This window comes from Erpetoichthys calabaricus, chromosome 9 (assembly GCF_900747795.2).
Source record: "Erpetoichthys calabaricus chromosome 9, fErpCal1.3, whole genome shotgun sequence".
Classification (NCBI taxonomy): domain Eukaryota; kingdom Metazoa; phylum Chordata; class Cladistia; order Polypteriformes; family Polypteridae; genus Erpetoichthys; species Erpetoichthys calabaricus.
Window position 1 is genome coordinate 49,494,597 of NC_041402.2, and position 25,939 is coordinate 49,520,535.

At 37.8% G+C, this 25,939-nt stretch overlaps 1 protein-coding gene across 3 annotated transcripts in view; it reads left to right on the plus strand.

Moving 5' to 3' along the window:
* The window catches only part of dync1li2 (dynein, cytoplasmic 1, light intermediate chain 2), a 76,882-nt gene that overhangs the window by 19,775 nt on the left and 31,168 nt on the right, over positions 1-25,939 (plus strand). For all 3 annotated transcript variants that reach the window (XM_051932155.1, XM_028809626.2, XM_028809627.2), the window contains exons 5-8: positions 20,274-20,443; positions 21,906-21,999; positions 22,287-22,422; positions 23,947-24,058. In XM_051932155.1, the coding sequence (XP_051788115.1) occupies positions 20,274-20,443; positions 21,906-21,999; positions 22,287-22,422; positions 23,947-24,058 (512 nt within the window). The remainder of the gene's footprint in view (positions 1-20,273; positions 20,444-21,905; positions 22,000-22,286; positions 22,423-23,946; positions 24,059-25,939) is intronic.

The following is a 25,939-nucleotide window of genomic DNA, read 5'->3' on the forward strand; positions in this document are numbered from 1 at the left end:
TATAAAGGAGTCGTCTACAATTGAACTGTTCAAAACAAGATTAAAGACTCATTTCTACTCACTTGCATTCAGTTACCTTCAGTAATACTGATGGCTTCCTTTTTGTGATTATATTACATTACTTCTATTTTTTATGTATATAACATTACTTCTATTTATTATGTATTTTATTTTATGTTCATATGTTTTATTTCTACTTATGTTTTATGTTAATTTGTTCTATTTTTGTAAAGCACTTTGGCCACAGCATTACTATGTTTGTTTAAATGTGCTATATAAATAAATTGACATTGACATTAGTTTTTACCGTTCATTGGCAGTGTGTAAAATGATAAGTGTTGCAGTAATTGTGATGCTCCTTGCATGAAAAAAAGTGTTCCATTAAAATTTCACTTTTTCTTTGTGAATTGTGTTTACTTAAAGTGCAGCAACAAAGTATTTGGCGTCCAGAGATGCATTAACCCCCAAGTATGTGGCAGTTTAAGGGTTAAAGCCCCAAAATGCCATCGAAACGCCCTGCACCTTCTAAGGCTTCTGGCAAGGAAAACGCGCTTGCATGAATTATAGTACATATAGCGGCAACATCGGTATTTTACATTCTAGCACTGTGGGTGACATACCAGTACAGTACTGTACAGTATATGGGTTTACCTTTACATTCTTTTTTTTAGGTAATGTATTAAGCTGAGGTTGAAATTAAAGTGTTTTGGGGCATATTTAGGGTTTAAACTATAAAAATAGGCATTTTATTAACCACATCCATAATTCCCGGTTTTTCACAGTTCGCGGGTGCTCTAGGAACATATCCCCCGTACTGTAGTATGAAAGTTTTCAGTTTTTAGGGGCATAGTTTTTTTTTCCCATGCTAACCAGAGCCATTGGTTTATCAGATGTATCAGAAGTACTACAGTATCTCACAAAAATGAACTCACCTCTCACATTTTTGTCAATATTTTATTATATCTTTTCATGGGACAACACTGAAGATATGACACTTTGATACAATGTAAAGTAGTCAGTGTACAGCTTGCATAACAGTGTAAATTTGCTGTCCCCACAAAATAACTCAACACACAGCCATTAATGTCTAAACCGCTGGCAACAAAATTGAGTACACCCCTAAGTGAAAAATGTCCAAATTGTGCCCAATTAGACATTTTCCCTTCCCAATGTCATGTGACTCGTTAGTGTTACAAGGTCTCGGGTGTGAATGGGGAGCAGGTGCGTTAAATTTGGTGTTATTGCTCTCACACTTTCTCATCCTGGTCACTGGAAGTTCAACATGGCACCTCATGGCAAAGAACTCTCTGAGGATCTGAAAAAAAGAATTGTTGCTCTACATAAAGGTGGCCTTGGCTATAAGAAGATTGCCAACACCCTGAAACTGAGCTGCAGCACGGTGACCAAAACCATACAGCGGTTTAACAGGACAGGTTCCACTCAGAACAGGCCTCGACATGGTTGACCAAAGAAATTGAATGCACGTGCTCAGCGTCATATCCAGAGGTTGTCTTTTGAAAATAGATGTATGAGTGCTGCCAGCATTGCTGCAGAGGTTGAAGGGGTGGGGGATCAGCCTGTCAGTGCTCAGACCATATGCCGCACACTGCATCAAATTGGTCTGCATGGCTGTCGTCCCAGAAGGAAGCCTCTTCTAAAGATGATGCACAAGAAAGTCCACTTGAAGACAAGCAGACTAAGGACATGGATTACTGGAACCATGTCCTGTGGTCTGATGAGACCAAGATAAACTTATTTGGTTCAGATGGTGTCAAGTGTGTGTGGCGGCAACCAGGTGAGGAGTACAAAGACAAGTGTGTCTTGCCTACAGTCAAGCATGGTGGTGGTAGTGTCATGGTTTGGGGCTGCATGAGTGCTGCTGGCACAGGGAGCTACGGTTCATTGAGGGAACCATGAATGACAACATATACTGTGACATACTGAAGCAGAGCATGATCCCCTCCCTTTGGAAACTGGGCCACAGGGCAGTATTCCAACATGATAACGACCCCAAACACACCTCCAAGACGACCACTGCCTTGCTAAAGAAACTGAGGGTAAAGGTGCTGGACTGGCCAAGCATGTCTCCAGACCTAAACCTTATTGAGCATATGTGGGGCATCCTCAAACGGAAGGTGGAGGAGCGTAAGGTCTCTAACATCCACCAGCTCTGTGATGTCGTCATGGAGGAGTGGAAGAGAATTCCAGTGGCAGCTTGTGAAGCTCTAGTGAATTCCATGCCCAAGAGAGTTATGGCAGTGCTAGAAAATAATGGTGGCCACTCAAAATATTGACACTTTGGGCACAATTTGGACATTTTTCACTTCACTTTTGTTGCCAGCGGTTTAGACATTAATGCCCGTGTGTTGAGTTATTTTGAGGGGACAGCAAATTTACACTGTTATACAAGCTGTACACTGACTACTTTACATTGTATCAAAGTGTCATATCTTCAGTGTTGTCCCATGAAAAGATATAATAAAATATTTACAAAAATGTGAGGTGTGTACTCACTTTTGTGAGATACTGTATGTAACTATGTATTTTTTTGTATTGAAATATTTGTGTGAATGTGTGTGCATATATTTAAGATATATATGAGGGGTGTTCAATTATAAACAGAAATTTTCATGCTCTTTTCTTATAAATAGTGCAAGGTAGACATGACTCATTGTACAAACACATGCATATATGAACTTGTCGTTCGTACTAGCTGCACTTTCCCCACTTCCTGTCAGTTGTAATCAACATGTCAGAGCAGGAGGTACACAGTAGTGTTGCGCAGCGCATTATTATTCATTTTTTGACAAAAGAAGGAGTCATTCCATCTAAGATTTATTCGAGACTTAAACATTTTGGGGATGAGTGTCTCTCTCTCAGTCTAGAGTGTATGATTGGTGCACGTCATTCAGAGAGGGACTATCATCTCTTCGGTCCACTTAAGGAATTTTTAGGAGGGAAGAAATTCAAGCCGAATGAGGAGGTTATTGACGCTGTGAAAGAATGGGTCAACATGCAGTCAAAAGTCTTCTACTCTTTGGGGATTAAGAAGCTTCCTGAGCACTGGAACAAGTGTATTGCAGTGGCAGGACACTTTATAGAAAAATAGTGTGTAAGTCGTTTCATTGTATTCAATAAATAAAATATAGCTCATCAATTCCTGTGTGTATGTGTAATATAAAAGGAATTTTTCAAGAGATTGTTGTTTTTTTTTTATTTATTTTTTTTTTAATACTATTTTCAACAGATTTTTTCAAGTCCCGTGAGAAGAGACTTTTGCTATGAGATTTTTTTCAAGTCCTGTCCTCCTCTCAATCACATTCAACCACACACATGGTCCTGTCATCTCTCATTCGTGTGAATGCTTTTGACAGGCACAGTTCCTGCTCTCTCAGCTCTTATAAATTTTTACGTTTTCCTCACTTTAAGATCCCAAATAAAGAAGATTTATTATGTCCAGATCTTACTGAAGAATTTCATCCCAAAGGGTTATCAACCGAAGAAATGAATACATGGGCAATCCTAGCACGAGAAACGATGAAGTCAAATGAATTAACCCCAAAATTGTTGATCGGTTACACAGCAAATTGATTAAATGCGTATCAATAGACTATGCTGAAACAGTGGGTGGTGATCGTGTGGAAGATGAAAACATCAACATACAATATCTCGAAGAATATCTACAGCTGTTAATACCGTCTAGTGGCAAGCGCTTAGCGCCGGTATGGGGGTTGGCGAGCATACTGAGCAGGGAGCAAAGCCCCCTAGTGTGTGTGTGTGTATATAATATCTCTTATATATATTTCTCTTCTGGTTTGTCCTGCTTCCACTTCAAAACTGGTCCTGCCCACATGCAGCTGACACGGCATTTCTCAATTCCTATTCGTCCTCTTCCATGTCATGCACAGTACTGGCCTGCAGAGCGTAATACATCCAACAAGTACTCGAGGTGCTGCCACAACGGTAAAGTAGCTTTACCACCTTTGCGGGAGCCACCTGTGTCTTTACAACAGCTTCTTACACAGCAAACATCAGAAGGTAAAAATTATCATGAACACATTCGAGAATACAACTCTTCTCTAGCATTTGCTTCCATGGGTGCACAGATTACTCCTGTAAACAGATTTCCACGCTCAATATGAATTTCAATCCTATGGTTTACCCACTTTTATTCCCTTATGAAGACATTGGCTGGCACAAAGATTTACATGTTCCCGATAAAAGAACCGCCAAGCAAATAAGGCTTACTCAATGCCAATTTTACGCGTACAGATTAGCAATGAGGAATACATTTAGTATTTTGCACTCCAGTGGCAAACTATTCCAACAGTATGTCGTAGATGCGTATGTTAAAACAGAGGGAGTGCGTCTCAACTATCACAGATTACATCAACAAGATCTGCGCGTGGAACAATACAAAGGACTTTCAGACGCACTGTAAGCAAACGCTGAAAATAACGTACGTGTAGGCAAAATGATCATATTACCATCCACATTTCCAGGAAGTCCAAGATACATGCAACAAAACTATCAAGATGCCATGGCCATAGTACGTAAATTCGGAAAGCCTGATTTATTTATCACTTTCACATGTAATCCTGCTTGGCCGGAAATTCTACATGCACGCTGCGTCTTTCAAGAAGTATTTATTTCTTCTTGATTTCTGAATTCCTTTCTCACCGTTTTCCGTTCCTATTCTTATACCGCCGTATGCTACGGTGGGTGTCGGGTAGTGTGTATATAATATATATAATATACACACACCAGAAACGGCACACTGCATGGTAACATTTTCGTTTTCTCCACTCTAGTGGCCCGCTTCTTCTCCTCTTTTGCCGGCATCTTTTCACGTTAAAACTGATTAAGTCAGTTTTTGTGTTACAGTTACTTAAGTGCCAGCTTAAGCAAAACATACTAAGTCTTCAGTCTGCCTCAAGAATGATTTAAGATATGAAGAGATAGAGAAAATGGTGGTGAAGGTGGTAGGGATGAGAACGGCACCTGTACGCATGCGCCTCATGGCCGCCCTGCTGCCGAGAGTTTATTCTACAATAAAATGAAATTAAAATAAAAAGAGTAATAAAAATCATCACCCCGAAAGTGTACAGTAGAGGTCACTTAGTATATGTGTACCAAATTGCAGGTCAATAGGTCAAACAGTTTGTGAGCTACAGGTGATTTAAAATTCTGGACAGACAAAGGAACAGCCACGGTAGCGTATTATATATAAAAGATCTATATAAAGTGTGTGTGTGTGTGTGTGTGTATATATATATATATATATATATATATATATATATATATATATATATATATATATATATATATATATATATATATATATATATTATATAAGGGCGGAGTGGTGGCTCTGAGGCTAAGGAGCTGCGCTGGTATCCCGAAGGTTGCCGGTTCGAATCCCCGTCACTGCCAAAAAGGCCACTGCTCTGCTGGGCCCTTGAGCAAGGCCCTTAACCTGTAATTGCTCCAGGGGCGCTGTACAATGGCTGACCCTGCGCTCTGACCCCAAGGGGTATGCGAAAACTACCAAATTCCTAATACAAGAAATTGTATAAGGCGAAATAAAGAACAAAAAAAAAAAAAAATAATAATATGGAAGCAAAGGTCTGTGATACAGTTTGCATGGTTGTAGCTAGAGATCCACAAAGTGACAAAATGAGTCACATATCTTAAAATAAGACAAATACATAAGGAAATTTGGCTTTTTACAGAAGCACTTTAAATAAATAAATATATACATAGGTAGATAAGTTAAATAAATTTACACTCACACTTTGGTTTGAACAAAGAAGAATATTTAAAAGAAAAAAAAAAACTTCTGACTTAGCAGTTACAGTCACAGGCATTTGTACTGGCATATTTCTGTTGTTGTATAGTCGTGTTTCTTGACCACTTCTGCTGAATAATTCATTGGCTGGAAGTCCTCAATGTTAGTATTTCAGAGAGAGAGGATTTGCAGCATTGTTCATAATGGCACTCAGTTTTCTTTTAATTCTCTCCTTTGGTGTTACTTCCTGGGGTCCAGAGTGTGTCCTATAACTGAGCTTGCCAGTTTAATTAGCTTGTTGATTCATTGGGCCTCTCTTGAAGGGATGCTACCAGCCCAGCACACCACAATGTAAAAAATTACACTGGCCCTCGCAGAGTTATAGAAGATGTGAAGGATGTCACTTCCCACATTAAAGGAAATCTGTCTCCTAAGGAAAAAGACCCAGCTCTACCCTTTCTTGTATAGCTCCTCTGTGCTCTGACACCAGTCCAACCTGTCATTAATGTAGACCCCCAAGTAGTTGTAGGAGTGGACCACCTCTACATCCAGTCCTTGAATAGTCACTGGACATAGAGGCTCTTTGGTGTGGCAAAAGTTAATAACCATTTCGTTGGTTTTGCTGATGTTAAGATGCAGACAAGAAACAAAGTTCTCCACCTGACCTCCTATACTCTGTCTCATCCTCTTTATCATTACACCCCATAAGTGCAGAATCATCTGAAAATTTCTGCAAGTGACATGACCTTGTGTAATATTTATAGTCTGAGGTGTCCAGAGTGAAGAGAAAAGGAGACAGGACTTTCCTTGTGGTGCTCCAGTGTCACTCACATCTGTATCAGAAACACGGTCATTGATCTCACAAACTGTGGTCTGCCTGACGGACAGTCCATTATCAATTGATATTGATTTAATACTGATACATCAAAACATCTTTTCTTAGTGGATACTTTCTGCCCTAGATGTACCATTCTGTCATATTTCAGATTTTTAAGCTAAACAGGATATATCATGAAATGCGTCAAAAAACAAAAGAAATTAAACCAAGTCTTGAATCTCAGGTGTGTAAGTCACTTTGGATGAAAGTGTCAGCCAAATAAATAAATGTAATTGGAAGTAAAGGGTACCATTCTGCAGAGTTTTATTTAGTTACAGTACAAGTGCAGAAATATAAAAACTTCAGTTTTGGCAACTTTCAAAGCACACTAATATGAACAGTAAATCATTTGTGAGTAGATTGTGTCTTGAGGTTAGGAAAGTTGACATGTTAGGCTGTATGAGAGAACTGATAAATATTTAAAAATGGATGCATAGCCACAATAAGGAAGAAGTTCTAATTTATTTTATGAATGTATGAAAATAAAAATTCAGACCAATTTTAAACTAGATGGCTCTCTTTGTAACCACGAAACCCCCACTCAACCAGTTTGCAGTGATGTGTAAGTGTTGTTCTGTAGGCCATTTTCAGTACAAAAGTAAAAAAAAAAATTAAGGCAGCATTTTAAAACATTTACACTTGACAGATACCCATGATACTGTTTTCAAATGGCATTTAGTGAGGCTGCTAAAAATCTGTTTCATTGCTAAATTTTAACTAGATCATGTCATTTTTTTTTTTTTTTTGAAACACATTGGGCTTTAGGGAAAACTGGGTGCCCATGCATACAGCAACCTAAATATGATGATGATGATGGTTGCAAGCATACGTCATAATTACTGCAATTAGGGCCATTCCTGTTATAGGGTTAATTTTGGATTAGTCCAAAAGTGTGATCATGCATAGGAACTGAAATAAAAGAGTGTTTTTGTTAGTGCTAAATTAATGGGTAGAAAGGAATAGATCCTCTTTCACAAAAGTTTGTAAGTGATCAGGTACACTTTACTGAATGTAAAAATGCTAGAATAAATCACTTAACAATAAATATCTTATAAAGTAGCTTGCAAACGTTTGGGCACCCTTGCTTAAAATGTTTGTTACTATGAATAGTTAAGTGATCAGAAGATGAACTGATCACCAAAAGGCATAAAGTTACAAATGACACACTTCTTTAATATTTTAAATAAGATTACATTTTTATTTCCATCAGTCACTGGTACAAAATACAAAAAAAAAGTGAAAAGGGCCTGAAGGAACATTTTAGGCCTTGACATGGTCAGTACTTAGAAACACCCCCTTTGCCAGGTATCAGTAAATGATTTTTGTAGTCTTTCAATTCTTACTTGGGGTATGTTCACCTATTTGTCCTTGCAAAAAGCTTCTAAACCTGCAAGATTCTTGGCCTGTCTTGCGTGCATTGCTCTTTTGAGATCTATCCATTATAACGTTTAGGTTGTTTATCCTATAGTGTTTAGGTGGAGGGACTGTGAGGGCCATTGCAAAGCTGTCTGCTTGTTCCTCTTGAGGTGTTCCATTGTAGATTCTGAGGTGTTTCAGATTATTATCTTGTTGTAGGTTCCATCCTCCTTTTAACTTCAACTTTTTTTTTTTTTTTTTTTTTACAGACAGTGTGATGTTGCTTCCACAATTTGCTGATATTAATTTGAGTCCATTCTTTCCTCTACCAGTAACCTGTTCCCTGTGCCACTGGGTGCAACATAAGCCCCAAGCATGATTGATTCATTGCCATGCTTATGAGTCTACTAAATCTTCCTGAAGGTCTTTTGCAGTCAAACTGGGGTTTATATTTGCCTTTCTAGCAATTCAACAAGCGGTTCTTTCAGAAAGTTTTCTTGGTCTTCCAGACCTCAACTTGACCTCCACCATTCCTGTTACCATCCATCCATTTTCCAACCCGCTGAATCCGAACACAGGGTCACAGGGGTCTGCTGGAGCCAGTCCCAGCCAACACAGGGCACAAGGCAGGAACCAATCCCGGGCAGGGTGCCAACCCACCACAGGACACACACAAACACACCCACACACCAAGCACACACTAGGGCCAATTTAGAATCTCCAATCCACCTAACTAGCATGTCTTTGGACTGTGGGAGGAAACCGGAGTGCCCGGAGGAAACCCACGCAGACACGGGGAGAACATGCAAACTCCACACAGGGAGGACCTGGGAAGTGAACCCAGGTCCCCAGGTCTCCCAACTGCGAGGCAGCAGCACTACCCACTGCGCCACCATGCCGCCCATTCCTGTTACTGTCATTTCTTAAAACATTATGAACTATGGAAAAGGCTACCTGAAATAAAGTCTTGTCCTGCTTTGTGATTATCAATTATTTTATTTTTTAGAGTGCTAGGCAGCTGCTTAGAGGAGTCCATGGCTGTTGACTGTTGGGGAAAGGTTTGAGGAATTAGACAATTTATACAGCTTTGCAATTTACATCACCTGGGGTTTCCTAATGATGAATTTGAACAAGCCGTAGCCCAAACAAGCTAAGTAAGGTCAGGAAACTTGGTAAAAGTTATCTGAGACATCAAATATCTTGGGGTGCCCAAACATTTACATGGTGCTCCTTTCCTTTTTTCACTGTACAGTTGTAAAATGCTGAAAAGAAATATGTCATCTTTAACGTTATGCCTTTTTCTGATCAGTTCATCTTCTGTTCACTCAACTATTTACAGTAACTTATTTTAGTCAACGGTCCCCAAATGTTTGCATGCCACCATAGCTACAAAGTGACTTGTTGATAATATTGATGGCCAAAGTAGCTTTAATATATTGTTGTAGATGAGAAATAAAAATAAATGAAAGTGGTTTGATAAATTTTCTTTTTTCTAGTTTATGTGGTTTGTTGGAGTGATTTTAATTATTTTAAATGTTTTCTCAGTTTGAATTACTGTAAAGAAAATGTCAGATTAAGTTAAGTATATACATATGTTAATATTAAGCTGTTTATGATAGTCAGAAATAATTTAATTCCCTTCTAAATTCTATAAAAAAAAATCTGCATTTTTTAATCCTTGCCTGGGAGGGATTATGGAATCTGCCTCTTGTACAAAACTAAATTCAAGCTCTGAGTCATGGGTTTTGCTGCTGCATTTTAGTCTAACTATAGATGGAACATAACTGGTTTAAATACCTGATATGTATTATATAGTCGGGTCTGTTTTGTATTCATGTATCACAACAGTTAAGACACATCCTTAGTTCTGCGAGTTATTTTTTTCCGTCAAGAATATGGAAAATTAAATCCTTTTATAGCTAGTCAGTGTTAATACATTGTTTTAATATAATTTAAAGACAATGATTAAAGACAAGTTTTAGTAAAACTTTAGTTTGAGCCTTTGGTTTGGTGTCTTTAATGACCAGGTTTTCCGTTTTAAGTATTAAAAGCAAAGGATATTGTATGCTAAATAACTTGTATAAGCTGTAGAGTGTGTGGTGTTAAAAGGTGAATGCACCAGCAGTGGATCAGCAATTTTATCCAGTAACATGTCTTTAATTCTTTAGCATATGCACATTTTCTTTCTGTAGAGAGATTGTGCACAACAGACCAGAAGAGAGCAGTATAGTGAGAAGAGGGGTCCCTGGTAAGTGACCTTTAAAATTAGAGAAGCGTAGAACAAAAAAGTTAAATCAGAAAATTTATGGATATTACAAAGGAAAAAATATTTTAAATGTTTCATATATCTGTGTAAACTCAAATCACTAAATGACAAACTGGAAACTTTGTATATTGCTAGGAATAAAAGAAATATCCTTGTCTCTGTACTCTTATGTTCTCTTCTCAGAAATGTCTCTCCTCCACCTGCTCCTGCTAGGGTAGCCTTAGAACCTGCAATGGCGATGGTGAATGTCATCTTGACCCAAGATAAAAACAAAATCTGGCAGTGCGTGAGTGACTGGCATGGCTCTGTAGAAAAAAAAAAAATCCTTTATAGAGCTTCTGTTTTTCAGAGTTTACCAACTTCAACCCATTTACTGCTTTATCCTAATTGAAGGTGGTAACTTAATGATACACTAATAGAGAGGATTCTTTTTAGATTTTTTTAAGGATCTAAATTACTTCAGCATAGAAAATGCAACACAAGCTTTTTCCTGTATTTGATCTCTCCTAATAGTAATACATACAGAGAAAAATAATAAGATGGACTCTGTAGAACTGAAATGTTAAACAAGAAGGAAGCAGTATAGTTGTCAAATATCTGCACAATCTGATACGACCCAAGTAAAGTAAACTGTTTTACCACTTTAGATAGTGGCATTATAGATTGCGGAAAGGTGTAACATTTACACATGTAAGAGCTTATCATTGTATGGCTATGAATGAGCATATCAAATGGAGAACTGAAATTGAAAGAATGCTTGCTGTATGATGATTAATACAGAGGTACAAAGGTTAAGTCATCTTTAATTTGTACAGTGTGCAGATTCTCTTGTAATCTTTTATCCATATTACTAACCGAGAATGCTAAACCGGATGATGGACGCAGGCACATCCGGCAATGGGCCGTAGCTGCAAAAAGACGTACTGCGCAGGCGCAAAAAGAGTCCGCGAGGGTCGGCTGAGGAGCCGAGAAAGGCAGATAGAAGAGGGCGAGAGAGGCGGATGAGGGGCCGCGAGAGGCGGACAAGACCACAGAAAAAAGGAGTGAGCACAGGAAAAATTGAGAAATGAGGCGCAAAGAGCACCGAAAAAAGGAAACGGCACATAAAAAAGTATTCAAACGCAAGCAAAGCACGAAACACATTGCACACGAAACTAGACCCAAAAAAAAAAAAAAAAAGAGGCTCGCGCACAACAGCAAGGCACCCCCCCCCCCCTACAGGCACCGGACGGGACACACACCAAGAGGGGGATTCAACAAGCCCATGGAACACAAAAAAAAGAACACAAAACCACCCCACAGACCCTACAAGCAAGGGACGGGACACACACAAAGAGGGGGATTCAACAAGACACAGGAACACAAAAAGAAAGAAGACGCTCGCGCGAAAACAATCCTCAACCCCCCCCCCACACACACATCCATAAGAAGTGACACCCAAAGCCACATATTCTAAAGTGAACATCAACACCTTCACACTAGACAGCATAGGTGTCAGCATTGGTGGATCTCCTTACAATAAAGCACTATTAACCGTTCAACTGCAGAAAAAGAAACATATTAACAGTGACTGCGATCCTTCTTATTACTTATCCATATTTCGCATGATGAGAAAGAAACAAGTCATGAATACACGGTCACGGGTACAAAACGAAAAGGAAAGGATAACAGGAACAAACACACGAAAACGAAAGAAACAACAAAATAGACGGCTATGCAGCATAGGTGGATCTCATTACAATAAGGCACTATTAACCGTTCAACCGCAGAAAAGGCTCCATATTAACAGTGAGTGCAATTCTCCTTATTACTTATCCATATTTCTAAAAGAAAAAATGTCTCGACTCCAAAAACGCAAAGCTCAACTAAAGCTTCTAACTAACGATGTACCTAAAAGTAAAAACTTTATGAACTGCATTAGATCCTACAATGGTTCATTTGCTTTTGCATATACCGGAGTAAATATCAGGCCACCAAAAGGCAATGGCCCATACTACTTTCGCATATGTGCACAAATACTGCATCGCATTGGAACAGTGCACCCTGAAACAAATCAACAACGCAAATATGCACAAATCTACATCCTAGATCCACATGACGCAAACTATCAATCAAAGTGCTGCATCGCAACAGGCACGGATTCAAAACGAAACACCTCCCGTCTCAGACATACGTTAATGGCAGCGAAGGCTACAACGGGCTTCTCACACAGCACAGGCAAATCGATTACAGCTCCAAAACACCACGTCCCAAATACTACACATGCAACAACGCGCCTCTCAAGCGGCACAAGAAAAACATACACCAGGAAAATTCATTCGGATTAATGAATGTCATTTGCAATCATTGTCATTCAGTTCACTTCCCTGAAGAAACAACTGGAAATACAAGTTATACATTTACACGTTGTTGTCAAAAGGGTCAAATTAGACTGCCTTCTTTACATTCATATACTGAATATCTACAGAGGATTATAACTGACGATGTACCTGAAAGTGAAATCTTTATCAAATACATTAGATCCTACAAATCGGTATCCACTATGAACATTAACGGTGGCACTGCACGTGACATCCGTCTTGAAAAAATGTTGTTTATTGATGAATGTTCAATGGCATGAAGTCACTTACTCAACACCATTCATAAACTTCTACAAACGTTTATGAATAATAATATTCGATTTGAAGGAAAGGTACTTTTATGAGGAGGATATTTTAGACAGTGATTAGCTATTCTTCCAGATGCCATGCACTCAGCTATTGTTCAGTGCACCTTAAAATACGCAGACAATTGGCATTGCTTTCAAAAGATACAGTTAGTAAAAAAGATACGATGTCCAGAACCAGATCATAACAATTGCTTATTACAACTGAGAGATGGTACACTCACCAATACAGCTGGACTTCAGGCACATATTATTACAATTCCTCAAGCCTTTATCTGCGACAACTTAGTTACAGAGACATTTCGAACAGCAATCTCATTAGACCAAATGCCGCTTTTAACACAACGCACTATATTATGTCCAAAAAATATTAATATGGAAAACATAAATACCCAAGTCATTCCATTACTTCCTGGAGAGACACAACTCTTTCTAAGCTCTGACAAACTTGACTCTGATCACAACAATAACCATCTTAATTGACCTTACAAGTTCTGAGCTGGAATTACCTTTTACACTTAAACGGCGTGTACAAAGAAATTTTCAAATAAACCTTTACACTGTGCCACACACTTTATTGTTTGCTTTCTATTTGCATCATCTACACCAGCTGTGCGCAACCTGCGGCCGTACGGCCGCATGCGGCCGTGGGCAAGGACTTTGGCGGCCGTGGACGTGTATATTAAAGTGTACGTAATGGCGGCCGTGCAGGTGGAGGGTCTCTGGACTCCAGCGAGTAAGGGGTCTCAACGCCGCGGAATCTTTGTCGGCCGGGTCGGTATGGTGACGCCGAAAGCCGATTTGCTTACTTGAATATTAAGTTCGGTTGAAATGGGCTGACACCCAGGAGTACATGTGAAGTCACGTGACTAGCGGCTAGCCAATATGGAACTGAGAAGGAAATGGGAGTGTACGCCTGTACGGCCTTGTGGCTAAGTCCATACACTGCCTATCGCCATTAGCAAACGGTCATCATATGTGCGAAGCAGCGTTTTCCAGAATGAAATATCTGAAAAACAAGTACCGAACCCGATTGGTAGACAGCAATCTAGAGTCTGGAATACGGCTAATGGTCTCCAGCGAGTCCCCTGACTTTGCAAGTCTGTCTGCAAACATGCAAGAGCAAGGAAGCCATTAATGGCGATGTTTTCCAAACTTCCTGAAACAATTGCTGTAAAGGTTTTTTGTCCTATATGACGTTTCGTAGACATTTTTTTACATATGTAGACCAGTAAATTGAATATTGTCAGATATATCATACTCTGTTTTAATGTGTAATCTGTAAATTTTTACATAAATCATAAAACATTATTAAGTTTACTTGGACTTACTGGCGGCCGTTATTAAAGTAAAAAGTCTGTAGTGCGGCCGTTATTAAAGTAAAAAGTCTGTAGTGCGGCCGTCAATAGCGGAAAGGTTGCGCATGCCTGATCTACACCGTCACACTATTCTATATCTCATTCATACATCACGCTCTTTGTCATTCCCAACACCAGGGGTTGGCGAGCGAAGCGAGCAGGGGGCGGAGCCCCCTAGTGATACTAGTTCTAGGAATTACATGCTCAAGGATCAGAAATAGTGCAAAGTAAAATTAGTTTTTTTTTATATTTATCTAAAAACATTTTTATTCCTTGTATCACATCTGGATAATTGTCATTTCAATTCTTAAGCAAAGCTCATCTAGGCTTCAAATCAGCATAGCCAACAGTAGAAAGTTGTAAGAATCTCAATAGTTATTTTTCACTCTCTAATTTTGTGTATTTTTTTCTCAATACATATGAAAATTTTGGATGTGCATCAAAAGGTTGGCTTCCATTTTTATTTTGTGTCTTTATTGAGCAATTATCGTCACATTGTTATAGAAGGGTCATAGTCTATGTATATGCAGCTTTTTTTTTATGGGATATCACCAAGTATAACTTTTAATCTAATAGATAGAATAGCATTTTAGTGTCACGACTGTTAAATAGATACGTTAGATTTTGCAAAATGTGCTTTATACACTATATTAATATAAAGTGACATTCTCAGGTTACAGTTCAAAAGTGATGATAAAATAATTTCATTCAAGGTGCTAAAACAGATTACATGATTCTGGGTTTTTAGTGGTCGTCTGATAGTCTGTTAAACCAGACTGTTTACCATATATCATCAGGATTTAGCAAAAGTACTGTGAAAATACGTTAAAATTAATTAAAGGAAAGTCTAGGTTGACTATTTAGATTCAATGTCGTAATTCCGTTTAGTGTATCTATTTTATGGCAGTCATAAACAGTCACTTTTCTGTGAACTATGCTACTACTTTATCAATTATGACACCAAAGTGTCCCTCACACGTTTGAATTTAATGCAAGATTATTCTTCACTAGTAGCTACTTTTTCCTTCACAGCATGGTGTATTTTATTTCAATAATAATGCTGGCAGAACTAGACTTGTGTCTTTCCTATTGGAGAATGTTCTTATCCCACCCCGCGGCTACATGATCGTATTTGTAGTGTGTTTCCCCCCTCTTCCCCCAGTAAGCCTTTTCTTTTATAGTCTTGAATAAAAGATGTGTGTATATATATGTGTGTGTGTGAATATATAAATATATACAGTCTGTGTGTCAATTAAATGTATGTAATTAATAGTGATTAATCACATCTAACATTAAAACGTAATTATAAAATTAATACATATAGCAAAACATAAATACACACTTAATCATTAAATTAATATAGAATTAACACAAAGGAATTTAAACAAAAATTAATGGCATGGTTAAACATGAATAATGACATTGATCTGCAAGTACAACCTGATTTTGAGTGCCTTCCTAAAAAGCAAGTTGAAAAGAAAGCAATAATAAAATTAAGCCAATGTATTCATTCTCAAATTGGCATAGCATGTGAGACACAGTTGTGTCAAAGTGAAAAACCGATCGAAGTGACTGTTGAATTTGAATGCTCTGCTAAAGACTGATTTAATTGAAAGAATATGCATCTCTTAAATGGGCATACTTGAAATCTTACGTTAAAACTCTGCAAATGCTATCCTCAATTGCTCATCACCATCAATGACTTGATTATACTCCACAAGTGTTTTTCAACTGATGCACCATAGAAATAACAGTGTAGTGCCTCTGGGTCCAGACCTGAGAGTGACATGCTCCTCGGGTAGTTGAGACCTGTCCAGTGAGGATGGCTGGAGCAGCAGTGGACAGCTAGTACAATATAAAATATATAAATGCTAATAGAAACAACATCCTTAAAATAGTGGCATTTCCATAATGTAGTTCACCAACTGTCATTTAAGGAGACTGGTAATTGGAATTCATCAATATTAAAATACAATGCACAGCTTAAACATTAATATGTGTCACAGATGAGGAGTCTCCCTACTGTAGCAATAAATGGGGTTTGTAAAGAATATAATCAAAGACTACCCGATTCATCATAGTATGTGCACATTTTAAAGTTATATGATATTTTCCGTGAAAGATACTTCTTAAAATCAATGCTAAAGATAAAAATTCAAACATCATTATATCTGAACTAATGAATTAGTTAATTTTGAAGTGTGTTGTTTTGCCTATATTGGTTTCTGCACGTTCCAGCATTTGCTGTGCTTCTATACATGTCATATTAATATGGAGATACCTTGTTTTTTGAAGTACTGAATAAAGTTTGTTTTGGAGAAATGGAGCAACTAAATGGAGAATGGAGAAACTAATTTCATCATCGTCCAGTCCTCTCACATGCTATAGTCCTGCTTGTACAAATGGATTTTCAGTAGACGTGCTCATTATATTTAGAGAATGAATGTGAAGTCACCATTCTTTTACTGGTACTATGTAGGACACTAATAAAAAGCAGTTAATCTAGCCATTTTTTTTCATGACCTCTTACAAATGCATGACACTACAAGTTAAATGATTACACCTCATCGAATCATTCTAATTATGTCATTCTTAAAGCATGTACAAATCTGTTTCTATACTAATTCCAGAATCGGATAAAAAGGGCAATTAGTGAGAGCCTAAGTGTGTGTGTTTTTTTGATTTTAAATAAGTAGAATTCCTTCCATCACAAGCTGAAATTCTCCTGCCTCAAACACAAAGCGTTTCTAGTCATGACCTTTGCTGTTTCTCTTTTCAACCTGTATTAATGCATTACTTTATTTTTTTACAAATTTGAGCCATTTTCATATGTAATTTTTACCCATGTTTTTCTCACTGCTTATTATGCCATTTGAAATAATTTTGTCCACTTGCTCTCTTGCATGAGTGCAATACTGACATTCACTCTGTACTATTAATACCATAAAAAAGGTTACTTTTTTGAGATTTTGGTATTGACTTGGTACCAAAGTATCGGTTATTGTGACATCCTTATTGGAGTCTGCAATTAAGGCAGCAATCTAAAAATAATTAATGACAAGCAAAGGAGGCACCAGCACAAGTCATTCTTAAAGACTACAGCTGCTCTTGTCTAGTGTGTCCATTTAAGGATAAGTTTGGTATTTTCCAGGTCTTAAGTTATTTCTTCACAAGCAAGGTACATATACAAGTCTTGCATTTTCTATAAATTGAATAAAATATATCAGTGGTGTTTTACATTGAAATTAACAGGGCATGGGTAAAGCCAAAAAACAGATGCCCATTTTTCAAGTCAAGACTGTTGTTGAGTATTAATCCATGTCTTGCAATTACGCACACATTGTAAAACAGCTTATACATGTCATTTTTGAACAAGAAATTGCCAATATGAGATTCAACCATTTTAAAAGACAACCGGATATGCGAGCTACCTCAGCACTTGTAGTCTTCTGCAAAAGCTTTTCACCGACCACAGGAAATTTTTCGTGCCACATTTTTTGTTTTGTTTTGATTTAACTTCTGTACTTATGAAAGAACTAACACAAGCAAACTGAAAAGATACCTTACCTTGTATAAAAACAGTACCTAGAATATGCGATAAAGTCATTATTTCCAGATCCTTCTTGTCAGAAACTTTGAAGGCATACTTTCTTTTATTGAAATTCAAAGAGGACATATTCTGTAAGTTTTTGGCTTTTATTTTCCAGTGGTGCTTCGTGCCCCATTGCGTCCATTGTAAAGTGCCAGTGTGGGCAAAATATTTTTTTTAAATTTATACAAAAAAACACTGAAACATGGAACACAGTTTCGAGTGGCAATTGCATATACAGTGGAACCTTGGTTTGCGAGCATAATTCGTTCCGGAAACGTGCTCGTAGTCCAAAGCATTCGTATAATAAAGTGAATTTCCCAATAAGAAATAATGGAAACTCAGATGATTTGTTCCACAACCCAAAACTATTCATATAAAAAAGATTAATACAAAATATAAAGTAAAAATACATAAAACAAATTAACCTGCACTTTACCTTTGAAAAGAATCATGGCTGGTGTGAGTGATGAGTGAGTTTCTAAACTCTTGTGGGATTCCACCCAATGGGACGACACGCGGAAGAGCGTCCCAAAGCAATCGCAGTCTCCCAGTGCTGTAGCAGTTCGCTGTAAAAGTGAATCCGAAAAGATCGCGGACATGCTATAAGCGCCTGCCGTCGATGGGTGATACAAGGAACATTATAAATGTGCAGGGCCCTGCCTGACTGCTGTGTCTGTTTCAAGCTGAATAAAGCTGCTGTTGCTAAAGTACTGAGACTCAGCTTTGTGTTTTAGTGTGCAAGACGGGACTCGCACGTCACAACACACACACACACAAGCGTGCGCACACAGTCACAATGCTAATGCTGTAGTAAACAGTATACGCTCGTACGAATGTTTACTATGAGTGAGGCACGCCGACTCAGACAGAGAATAGGAGACGATTGCCCACAATCCCGCAGCGAGAGAGAGAAGAACTATCAGCTCAGTTGTGATCACATGACGCTCAGCAGACTAAGAGTATACATACTACTCATGCTGCAAGACCTCACTCGTTTATCAAGTCAAAATTTATTAAAAATTTTTGCTCGTCTTGCAAAACACTCGTAAACCAAGTTACTCGCAAACCGAGGTTCCACTGTATTACTATATTTGTGAAGAAATAACTTTGACTGAAAAAAAAATTCCATACTTATCCTTTATTAAACAACAGCCTAAATAACTAGAACAAACAGGAAAAGTGGAATGAATACAAATGATGGTAATGAAAATCTTAAAAACCAAGGTAAAAATATTCACCCCAAATGACATGCATAAATCTTTGATACATTGTAATAAAAAAAAAAAAAAAAGTTTTGTAATTTATGAATCCTCATTATCATTAGGAAAAACAAAAAACAGTTAAAAAATAGTGAATGAGATTAATACTAAAACAAGCAAAAAAAGAGTTGGCAGTCTTTTTAAACAATTTAACTAAAGTAAAGCATAGGCATTTTGTTTGAGCACCCAGTTCCTAACTCAGTTTGCTGAAATAACATTTAACTAACTTAGTGTGGAATAGTGGCTCTAAGGCTAGGGATTGAATCCTGCAAACAGCAGAAGTGACTGTACTCTGCTGGGCCCTTGAGCAAGGCACTTAACCTCCAATTGCTTCATTCTGGGTATGACGTTAATCTGCATCCAGCCCTGCAAGCAGGTCCTCCATCTTACAGGGAAAAAAAAGGTAAAACCTGGAGGTTGGTGGCACTTTTATATCTCTCTATTATAAAAAAAATCCTGGAAAGCAAAAGCAAGGCGACAATACGTGATCTTCTCGGAAGTTCTCGGAAGACATTTAAAAGACCCGCGAGACAAAAGAGACTTGCCATGGAGCGACTCGTGGGGACCGTAAACATGAGAATTGGTGCCAAGAGATTGTCCCAGGGAGGTCTCGCAAGGACGTGAAACATGAGATTCTTGCAAGACACGCCCTACTTACAAAAGATATCATATATGAGCACACCCATCAAAAAACACTCAGTCGTGTAAAAGCACGTAGTACACACAGATCATGTGCTCCCAGCACATATAAAGCGTATAAGGACAATACGGAAAATAGAGACAAAAAGGCAGGTAAGAGATTATGAAAGCAGTGGAATACGAAAGGCTCAAACAAACGATGGCACAATACACATGCAGACAAAGGTACAGAATATGAAAGCAGAAAAATTCGAAAGTATTGTGGCGTCCCAGCCAGGTTGAGGTTTATATTAAGTTTAATTTACAAATACTAGTTTTATGTGCCTCAGTGATACTGCTTTTATGCTCTGAGGCTGGTAATCATTGTGGAATACTTTGACAAAACTGAATTGATTTCCTCCCATGCAAAATGTAATCGGTAAGAGCATATATGTAGACGTAAACTGTTACAGCTTTTTTCTTGATCTCTGCAGTGGTGAAGGAATTTCAGGAATACGTGGAGCCTGAAGATACAACTCAGGGATCTCCGCAAAGACGAGCACCTACATTGTCAGGGTCAGAAGATGACAGCGTTGTCCTTCCTCTTGGTGAAAATGTACTCACGCACAATTTGGGCATTCCAGTGCTAATAGTTTGCACCAAAGTAAGCATGTAAAAGTTCTGAATAATTGTCACATGGTAAATCATTGTGTCCTCCTTTTGAAGTGATAGTTTCTGTAAGGCATGTTGTTGATCAAATTATTGACTTTGCAGTGCTACCATCTTTATGTGTGTTTCACTAAGAGCTACATTTGGAATAGAGTGGTCAATTACTACTGACTATATTGATAGATTAGGTTAAATTAAAGTAAAGGTTAAGCAGAAAAAGGATGTTCAATAATTGGATATTAAGTAACTAAGAATATCAAACAAATTAAAGAGTTCAGTTTATTCTGCTGTTCCAGTAGACCTAATTGTACAGCTGAAAGAATGAATTGTCCACTTTCCTACTTAGAAAATGCCACTGGTTTACCATTTTGCACCCTTTTTCTTACACCACAATTTGTTGGCTGCACTTTCTTGATGTTTGTTGTTCCTTATCTTAGTTTACCCAAATGCACTACAATCAAAGAAAAGGCAGTTTATAATCTCAGTAGGTGGGTTTTATACTCTTAAGGGACAGAGAAACTAGGGAACACATTGCCATCATAAAATCTGAACCTCCTGGTTCCAATGCACTAACTTTTCCCCCCCAGAACTCCTCTTAATTTGGATTTCTAATATAAGCAACTGAATCACCTTAAAATTTTCTTTCAGAGCTCATCTTCTTGACTTTCAATTGCAGACTTCTGTTCTGATGTTTCTTAAAATTTTCCGAAGAACCATCTGTTGGGTGAATTTGTGCTCCTTGGCAACGTCTGTTTAAAACACATTTATTTTTTTAGATGCTGTCTAGTCTCTCATGTAAGAGAAGAAATTTCTAGACAAATCTGTTTTTCTTTGACCAATTGTGATTATACATTTAGAGTTTTTATTTTAATAATATGCTTTATGTTTGAAAGTGTGGGGATTTAAAAAAAAAAAAACAAAAACAAAAGAACATGCATGAGGAACATGTCTCTCATAAGGACATTTAATAATTTAAGGTATGATTGGATTTGTAATTTCAGTAAATTATTTTTTTTATCAGTAGGTTACATATTCGTTTAAACATCCTCAATACACTTTACATTACATTATTTTCTATTTCAGGTAGTTTATGGTAGTATCAAAGAAGCAGAAAAGGATTTTTATAATGTATAAAGTGGTTAAATGGGGCTAAGGTTATTAAAAACAAGTAGTTAAGATGGAGATTTTTAATGACATTTTTTGTTTTGGTTTTCATTTTTGCTGTGTTCTTTGAAAAAATCCCCTATTTAATAAAAAAAAAAAAACACCTTCCCAGTATTTCCTCATCCTTATTTGCATAATGTTTTAAAATTAGGAATATCAAGAAAGAAGTTTAACCTCTTGTGCTTATTCATTGTACCTTTTAATTAAAATGTTAAATGTACAGTATAGTACTTATTTACACTGATGTTGTAGGTGTTTCAAAATTCGGTTTTTTTTTTTCCTTTTGTTTATAGTGTGACGCAGTGAGTGTCTTAGAGAAGGAACATGACTATAAAGAAGAGCATTTTGATTTTATCCAGTCTCATATCCGAAGATTCTGCTTACACTGTATCTTTTTTACATTCTTTATAGAGTAAGCAGATTTTATGGTGAAATTAATAAATACAAAGAGTGCAGTCCAGCAAATGTGGAAGAAGTAATATGAGCTCAGAGTTAGGCTTTTAGTATTCTGTGGTTAAGATCTGGAAATGAAATGGAAGGAAACACAGTTTTGTAGATAGATTATGAAATGTTTTCTTTTTGTAATGGTTTACTTGTTGAAAATATTACAAAATATATATTATATGCTTGAGCAACTTAAAAAAAAAAAAAAAATCCTTACATCAATTCTTTAGATGGAGCGGCCTTGATTTATACTTCAGTTAAAGAAGAAAAGAATTTGGATCTTCTTTATAAATACATTGTACATAAAATGTATGGCTTCCAATTTACCAATCCTGCCTTAGTGGTAGAAAAAGATGCAGTTTTCATGTAAGTTGTGTTTATTATGCTAAATAATAACTTTTACTAATATAACACTAATACACCAACATTTTTTAATCTTTGTATCTTTGTTGTTTTTTTATTTTTTAAATTGTGGTCATTAAAAATCTTTATTAATTAAGCTCTTAAAAGAGTAACTTATGTGAAATGTGTACAAACAGCATGTAACTCAAGTTGTGTTAAGTTTGTTATATTTTGTGATTTGTATGTATTATTTAATGCTGAGCTTGTTTGATTTAATATTTGAAGGAGGAAGGTCTTTTTGTTTGTTTTTCTTTTTCTTCCAATTCCAAGTTAAAATTTCAAAGACTGTATACAAATGTTTTTCCCTAAAATTGTTCCTCCAAAGGGACACACCCCATTTTACTTGTGGAAAATCTGAATAAGTCTTTTTTTGGTGTTTTAATTTGTTTAGAGTTTGAGCAGTGACAGCACCCTTCATTGCTAAAATAAAGTCAGTAGTAACAACTAAATAGTTATTTTTAAAACTTAACAGGAGTGTAACGAATATATGTGTAACAAACACCACAGCACTAAATAATACACAGGAGTCAATTTCATTGAATAAAATTTTTTGCAAGCAATGACTTAAACACTTCTGCCTTTAGTTAAAGTTTTTGTTTTTGGACCACCTAGCTGGGCTGGGCAGTGGTTTAGACACTGCCAGTGTTATTAACCGTAAGTGAGAATGATAAAGGGAGTGGTGGTGAATATTGATACAGTTTCAAAGTCTATTCATTTCAGTTTCAATCCAAATAATGTAACTGAGACAGAGGAATCAACATCTGGTAAGTGTAAATTGGGAGATGCGTGGAGTTTGTAGGTTCTCCCTGTGTCTGCGTGTCTCCCACAGTCCAAAGACATGCAGGTTAGGTTACATTGGCGATTCTAAATGGTCCCTAGTGTGTGCTTGGTGTGTGTGTATGTTTGTGCGTGCCCTGCCCGGGGTTTGTTTCCTGCCTTGCGCCCTGTGTTGCCTGGGATTGGCTCCAGCAGACCCCTGTGACCCTGTAGTTAGGATATAGCAGGTTGGATAATGGATGGATGGATGAATAGCTACTACAGTAAAGATAAAGCCTTGTCATTCTTTAGTACATTATATTTTTTGAACATTCTCAGAAACTTAAATTTGCCATTAAAGGGGAACTTGTACACAAAAATCATGAATGGGCACAATGCAGCTGTTCTCACATAAATTGCCCAAAAAGAGTGGACCGGTGACATCACTAGTCTAGTATTAAGCTGGTGGAAGAACTGAAATCCCAACTTTCAAGAATACACAAATAAATTCTGTTGATCAAATGTAAGATGTCTTGGAAAATGCCAGTCCATAGCTTTTCCCACTTTAATAAAATGCTGTATTTACCTCTTTTTACCATTACTATCATAGATACTATTTAGTGTTTCCTGGTCAAGTCAAAGTAACCTCTGAACTCTGGCAATGTTGAATTAGGACTTGTGACAATAGCTATACATACAAGTAACTCTGCATAATGTTTCTTTCTGTAATAGACCTTCTGGATGGGACAATGAGAAAAAAATAGCTATTTTGCATGAAAATTTCACAACAGTTAAACCAGATGATGCTTTTGAAGATGTCATCATAAAACCACCTATTAGAAAGGTAAAAAAAACTCTGCTCCATTTAATACATAAAGTAAAATTTTGATGCAGCTGTAATAATTCTTAATTATAATTGCACAATCATACCCTAAAATGCTTTTCCAGATCTTTTCCTGTTTACATATAATGGCAATTTTCTAGTATACCAAGACATTTAATTGGCATGTTGCATACTGTCATTCATTCACTATTTTGTTAGTCCATCTATATATTTTTATAACTTCTTATTCTAATCCACCAAGAATGTTGAGCTGTTTACATGGATGTCCTGAGTGGCAGCATTTTTTGGTTCCTGTTAACTTCTTGCTTAGTAAGCAATGCTTCTAATGGAATATGCTTTTTTGGTATATTTTACCCAATTTAATTGTTAGAATTTGAAAATTTTACTTACATTTTTACAGCTACATTTAAAGTCTTTTATAATTGCTTCTTTGTTTTCTTAACTATTTGTTAGTCAACAACAAGATGCTATTAACAGACGAACCAACCAGCTCACATACTTATTTGATCTCAATAGTATCCCTGTGTGTTCATCATAGTTTCTGTTTCAATAAAATAACTAGAAAAAATTAAGAGAAAAAAGTGAAGGGCAGACAAGTATTGACAGCCCATAAAGCATTTTGTTCAGAAATAATCTTCAAACATCATGTTCAATATGCCAATGTTAGAGTAGGATAGCAATAATTAACATTTATTTGAAGCATAAACAGATTGGTAAATTCGGGGGTAGCATTCACTGAAATGGTTAACTAAAAAAGCATATAAAATTATAACTATAATTTTGGCTACTGTGAAAGATAGCCAGGCAACAGACAGACACGGAGGCTCATGATTTCCCAACATACACGCATCGTTTATTTTGTGACACAACAACACACAATAGCGTGCACAAACCACAATGTACTCGGTCCTTATTCCTTCAGCTGCCTCCACACTTCTCTCGCAAGCTCTGTCATCTTCCATCTAACTCCAGCCTCTCGAATGGAGTGAGGCGGTCCCTTTTATCCCTCCCCGGATATGCTCCAGGTGCTCGGTGATGGTCTTTTGGCAGCACTTCCTAGTGCTGCCTTTGCACCCAGGAGCACTCCGGGCATACACAGTTCCTGGTTCAGCAACAGTTCCTGGTCGTCTGCCACACTGCCCCTCCCCCAGCTGAAGCCTGTAGGGCGAAGCGGCTTGTCCCACAAGGGCTGGTTTACTCCACAGTAGGGGGCCGGTATACTTCAGTCCACGGTCACGATCTGAAAAAGACCAAAAACAGGGTCCATGTATGCCCAATCCCATGGCACTCGTAGCACCGGCTCCCTCTTCGTGTCCGTGCCCTCGAGGCATTGAAACAAGTGGGGTATCTCCACTCCGCCTTGTCCCCAGGCAGGTTTGGAGCTTCTCTCCACACCCACGAAGTGTGGCCCTTTAATGCAGGTGTGCACACCGGCTCACCCTGGGAGACCTGGTCCTCCGCTTCCGGGTCCTCCTCTTTTTATTCTGGGGCACAATGATAGTCTAGGTCACCTTATGGGGAAAAAGGAGACCCCGTACAGTCTGCTCCCCTGTGGACTTCAGCGAGATTGCCGTCGGCATGTGGAGCGCTGTGCTGTGGCAGCCAGCACTCACTAGCCGGCTCCTTGCACTCACCTCTGCTGCTTCCGCCTCCTCGGCACGACTCGTCATCACTGCCGCATCCACTGTCGGAGCCCCTACTACTTGAGTCCGTTCAGAATCATCCTGGCTCCTTTTGCTAGGGTTTCCTTTATTACTTTTGGTACTGGCAACACTCGCCTATACCGCGGCATCGGTTTGGCTGGAGGATCCCACGTCGTGCCGCCTCAACCATTCCTTCAGGGCCTTCAGAGGCGCATCCGCCTTCTCCTCCAGCTTCTCC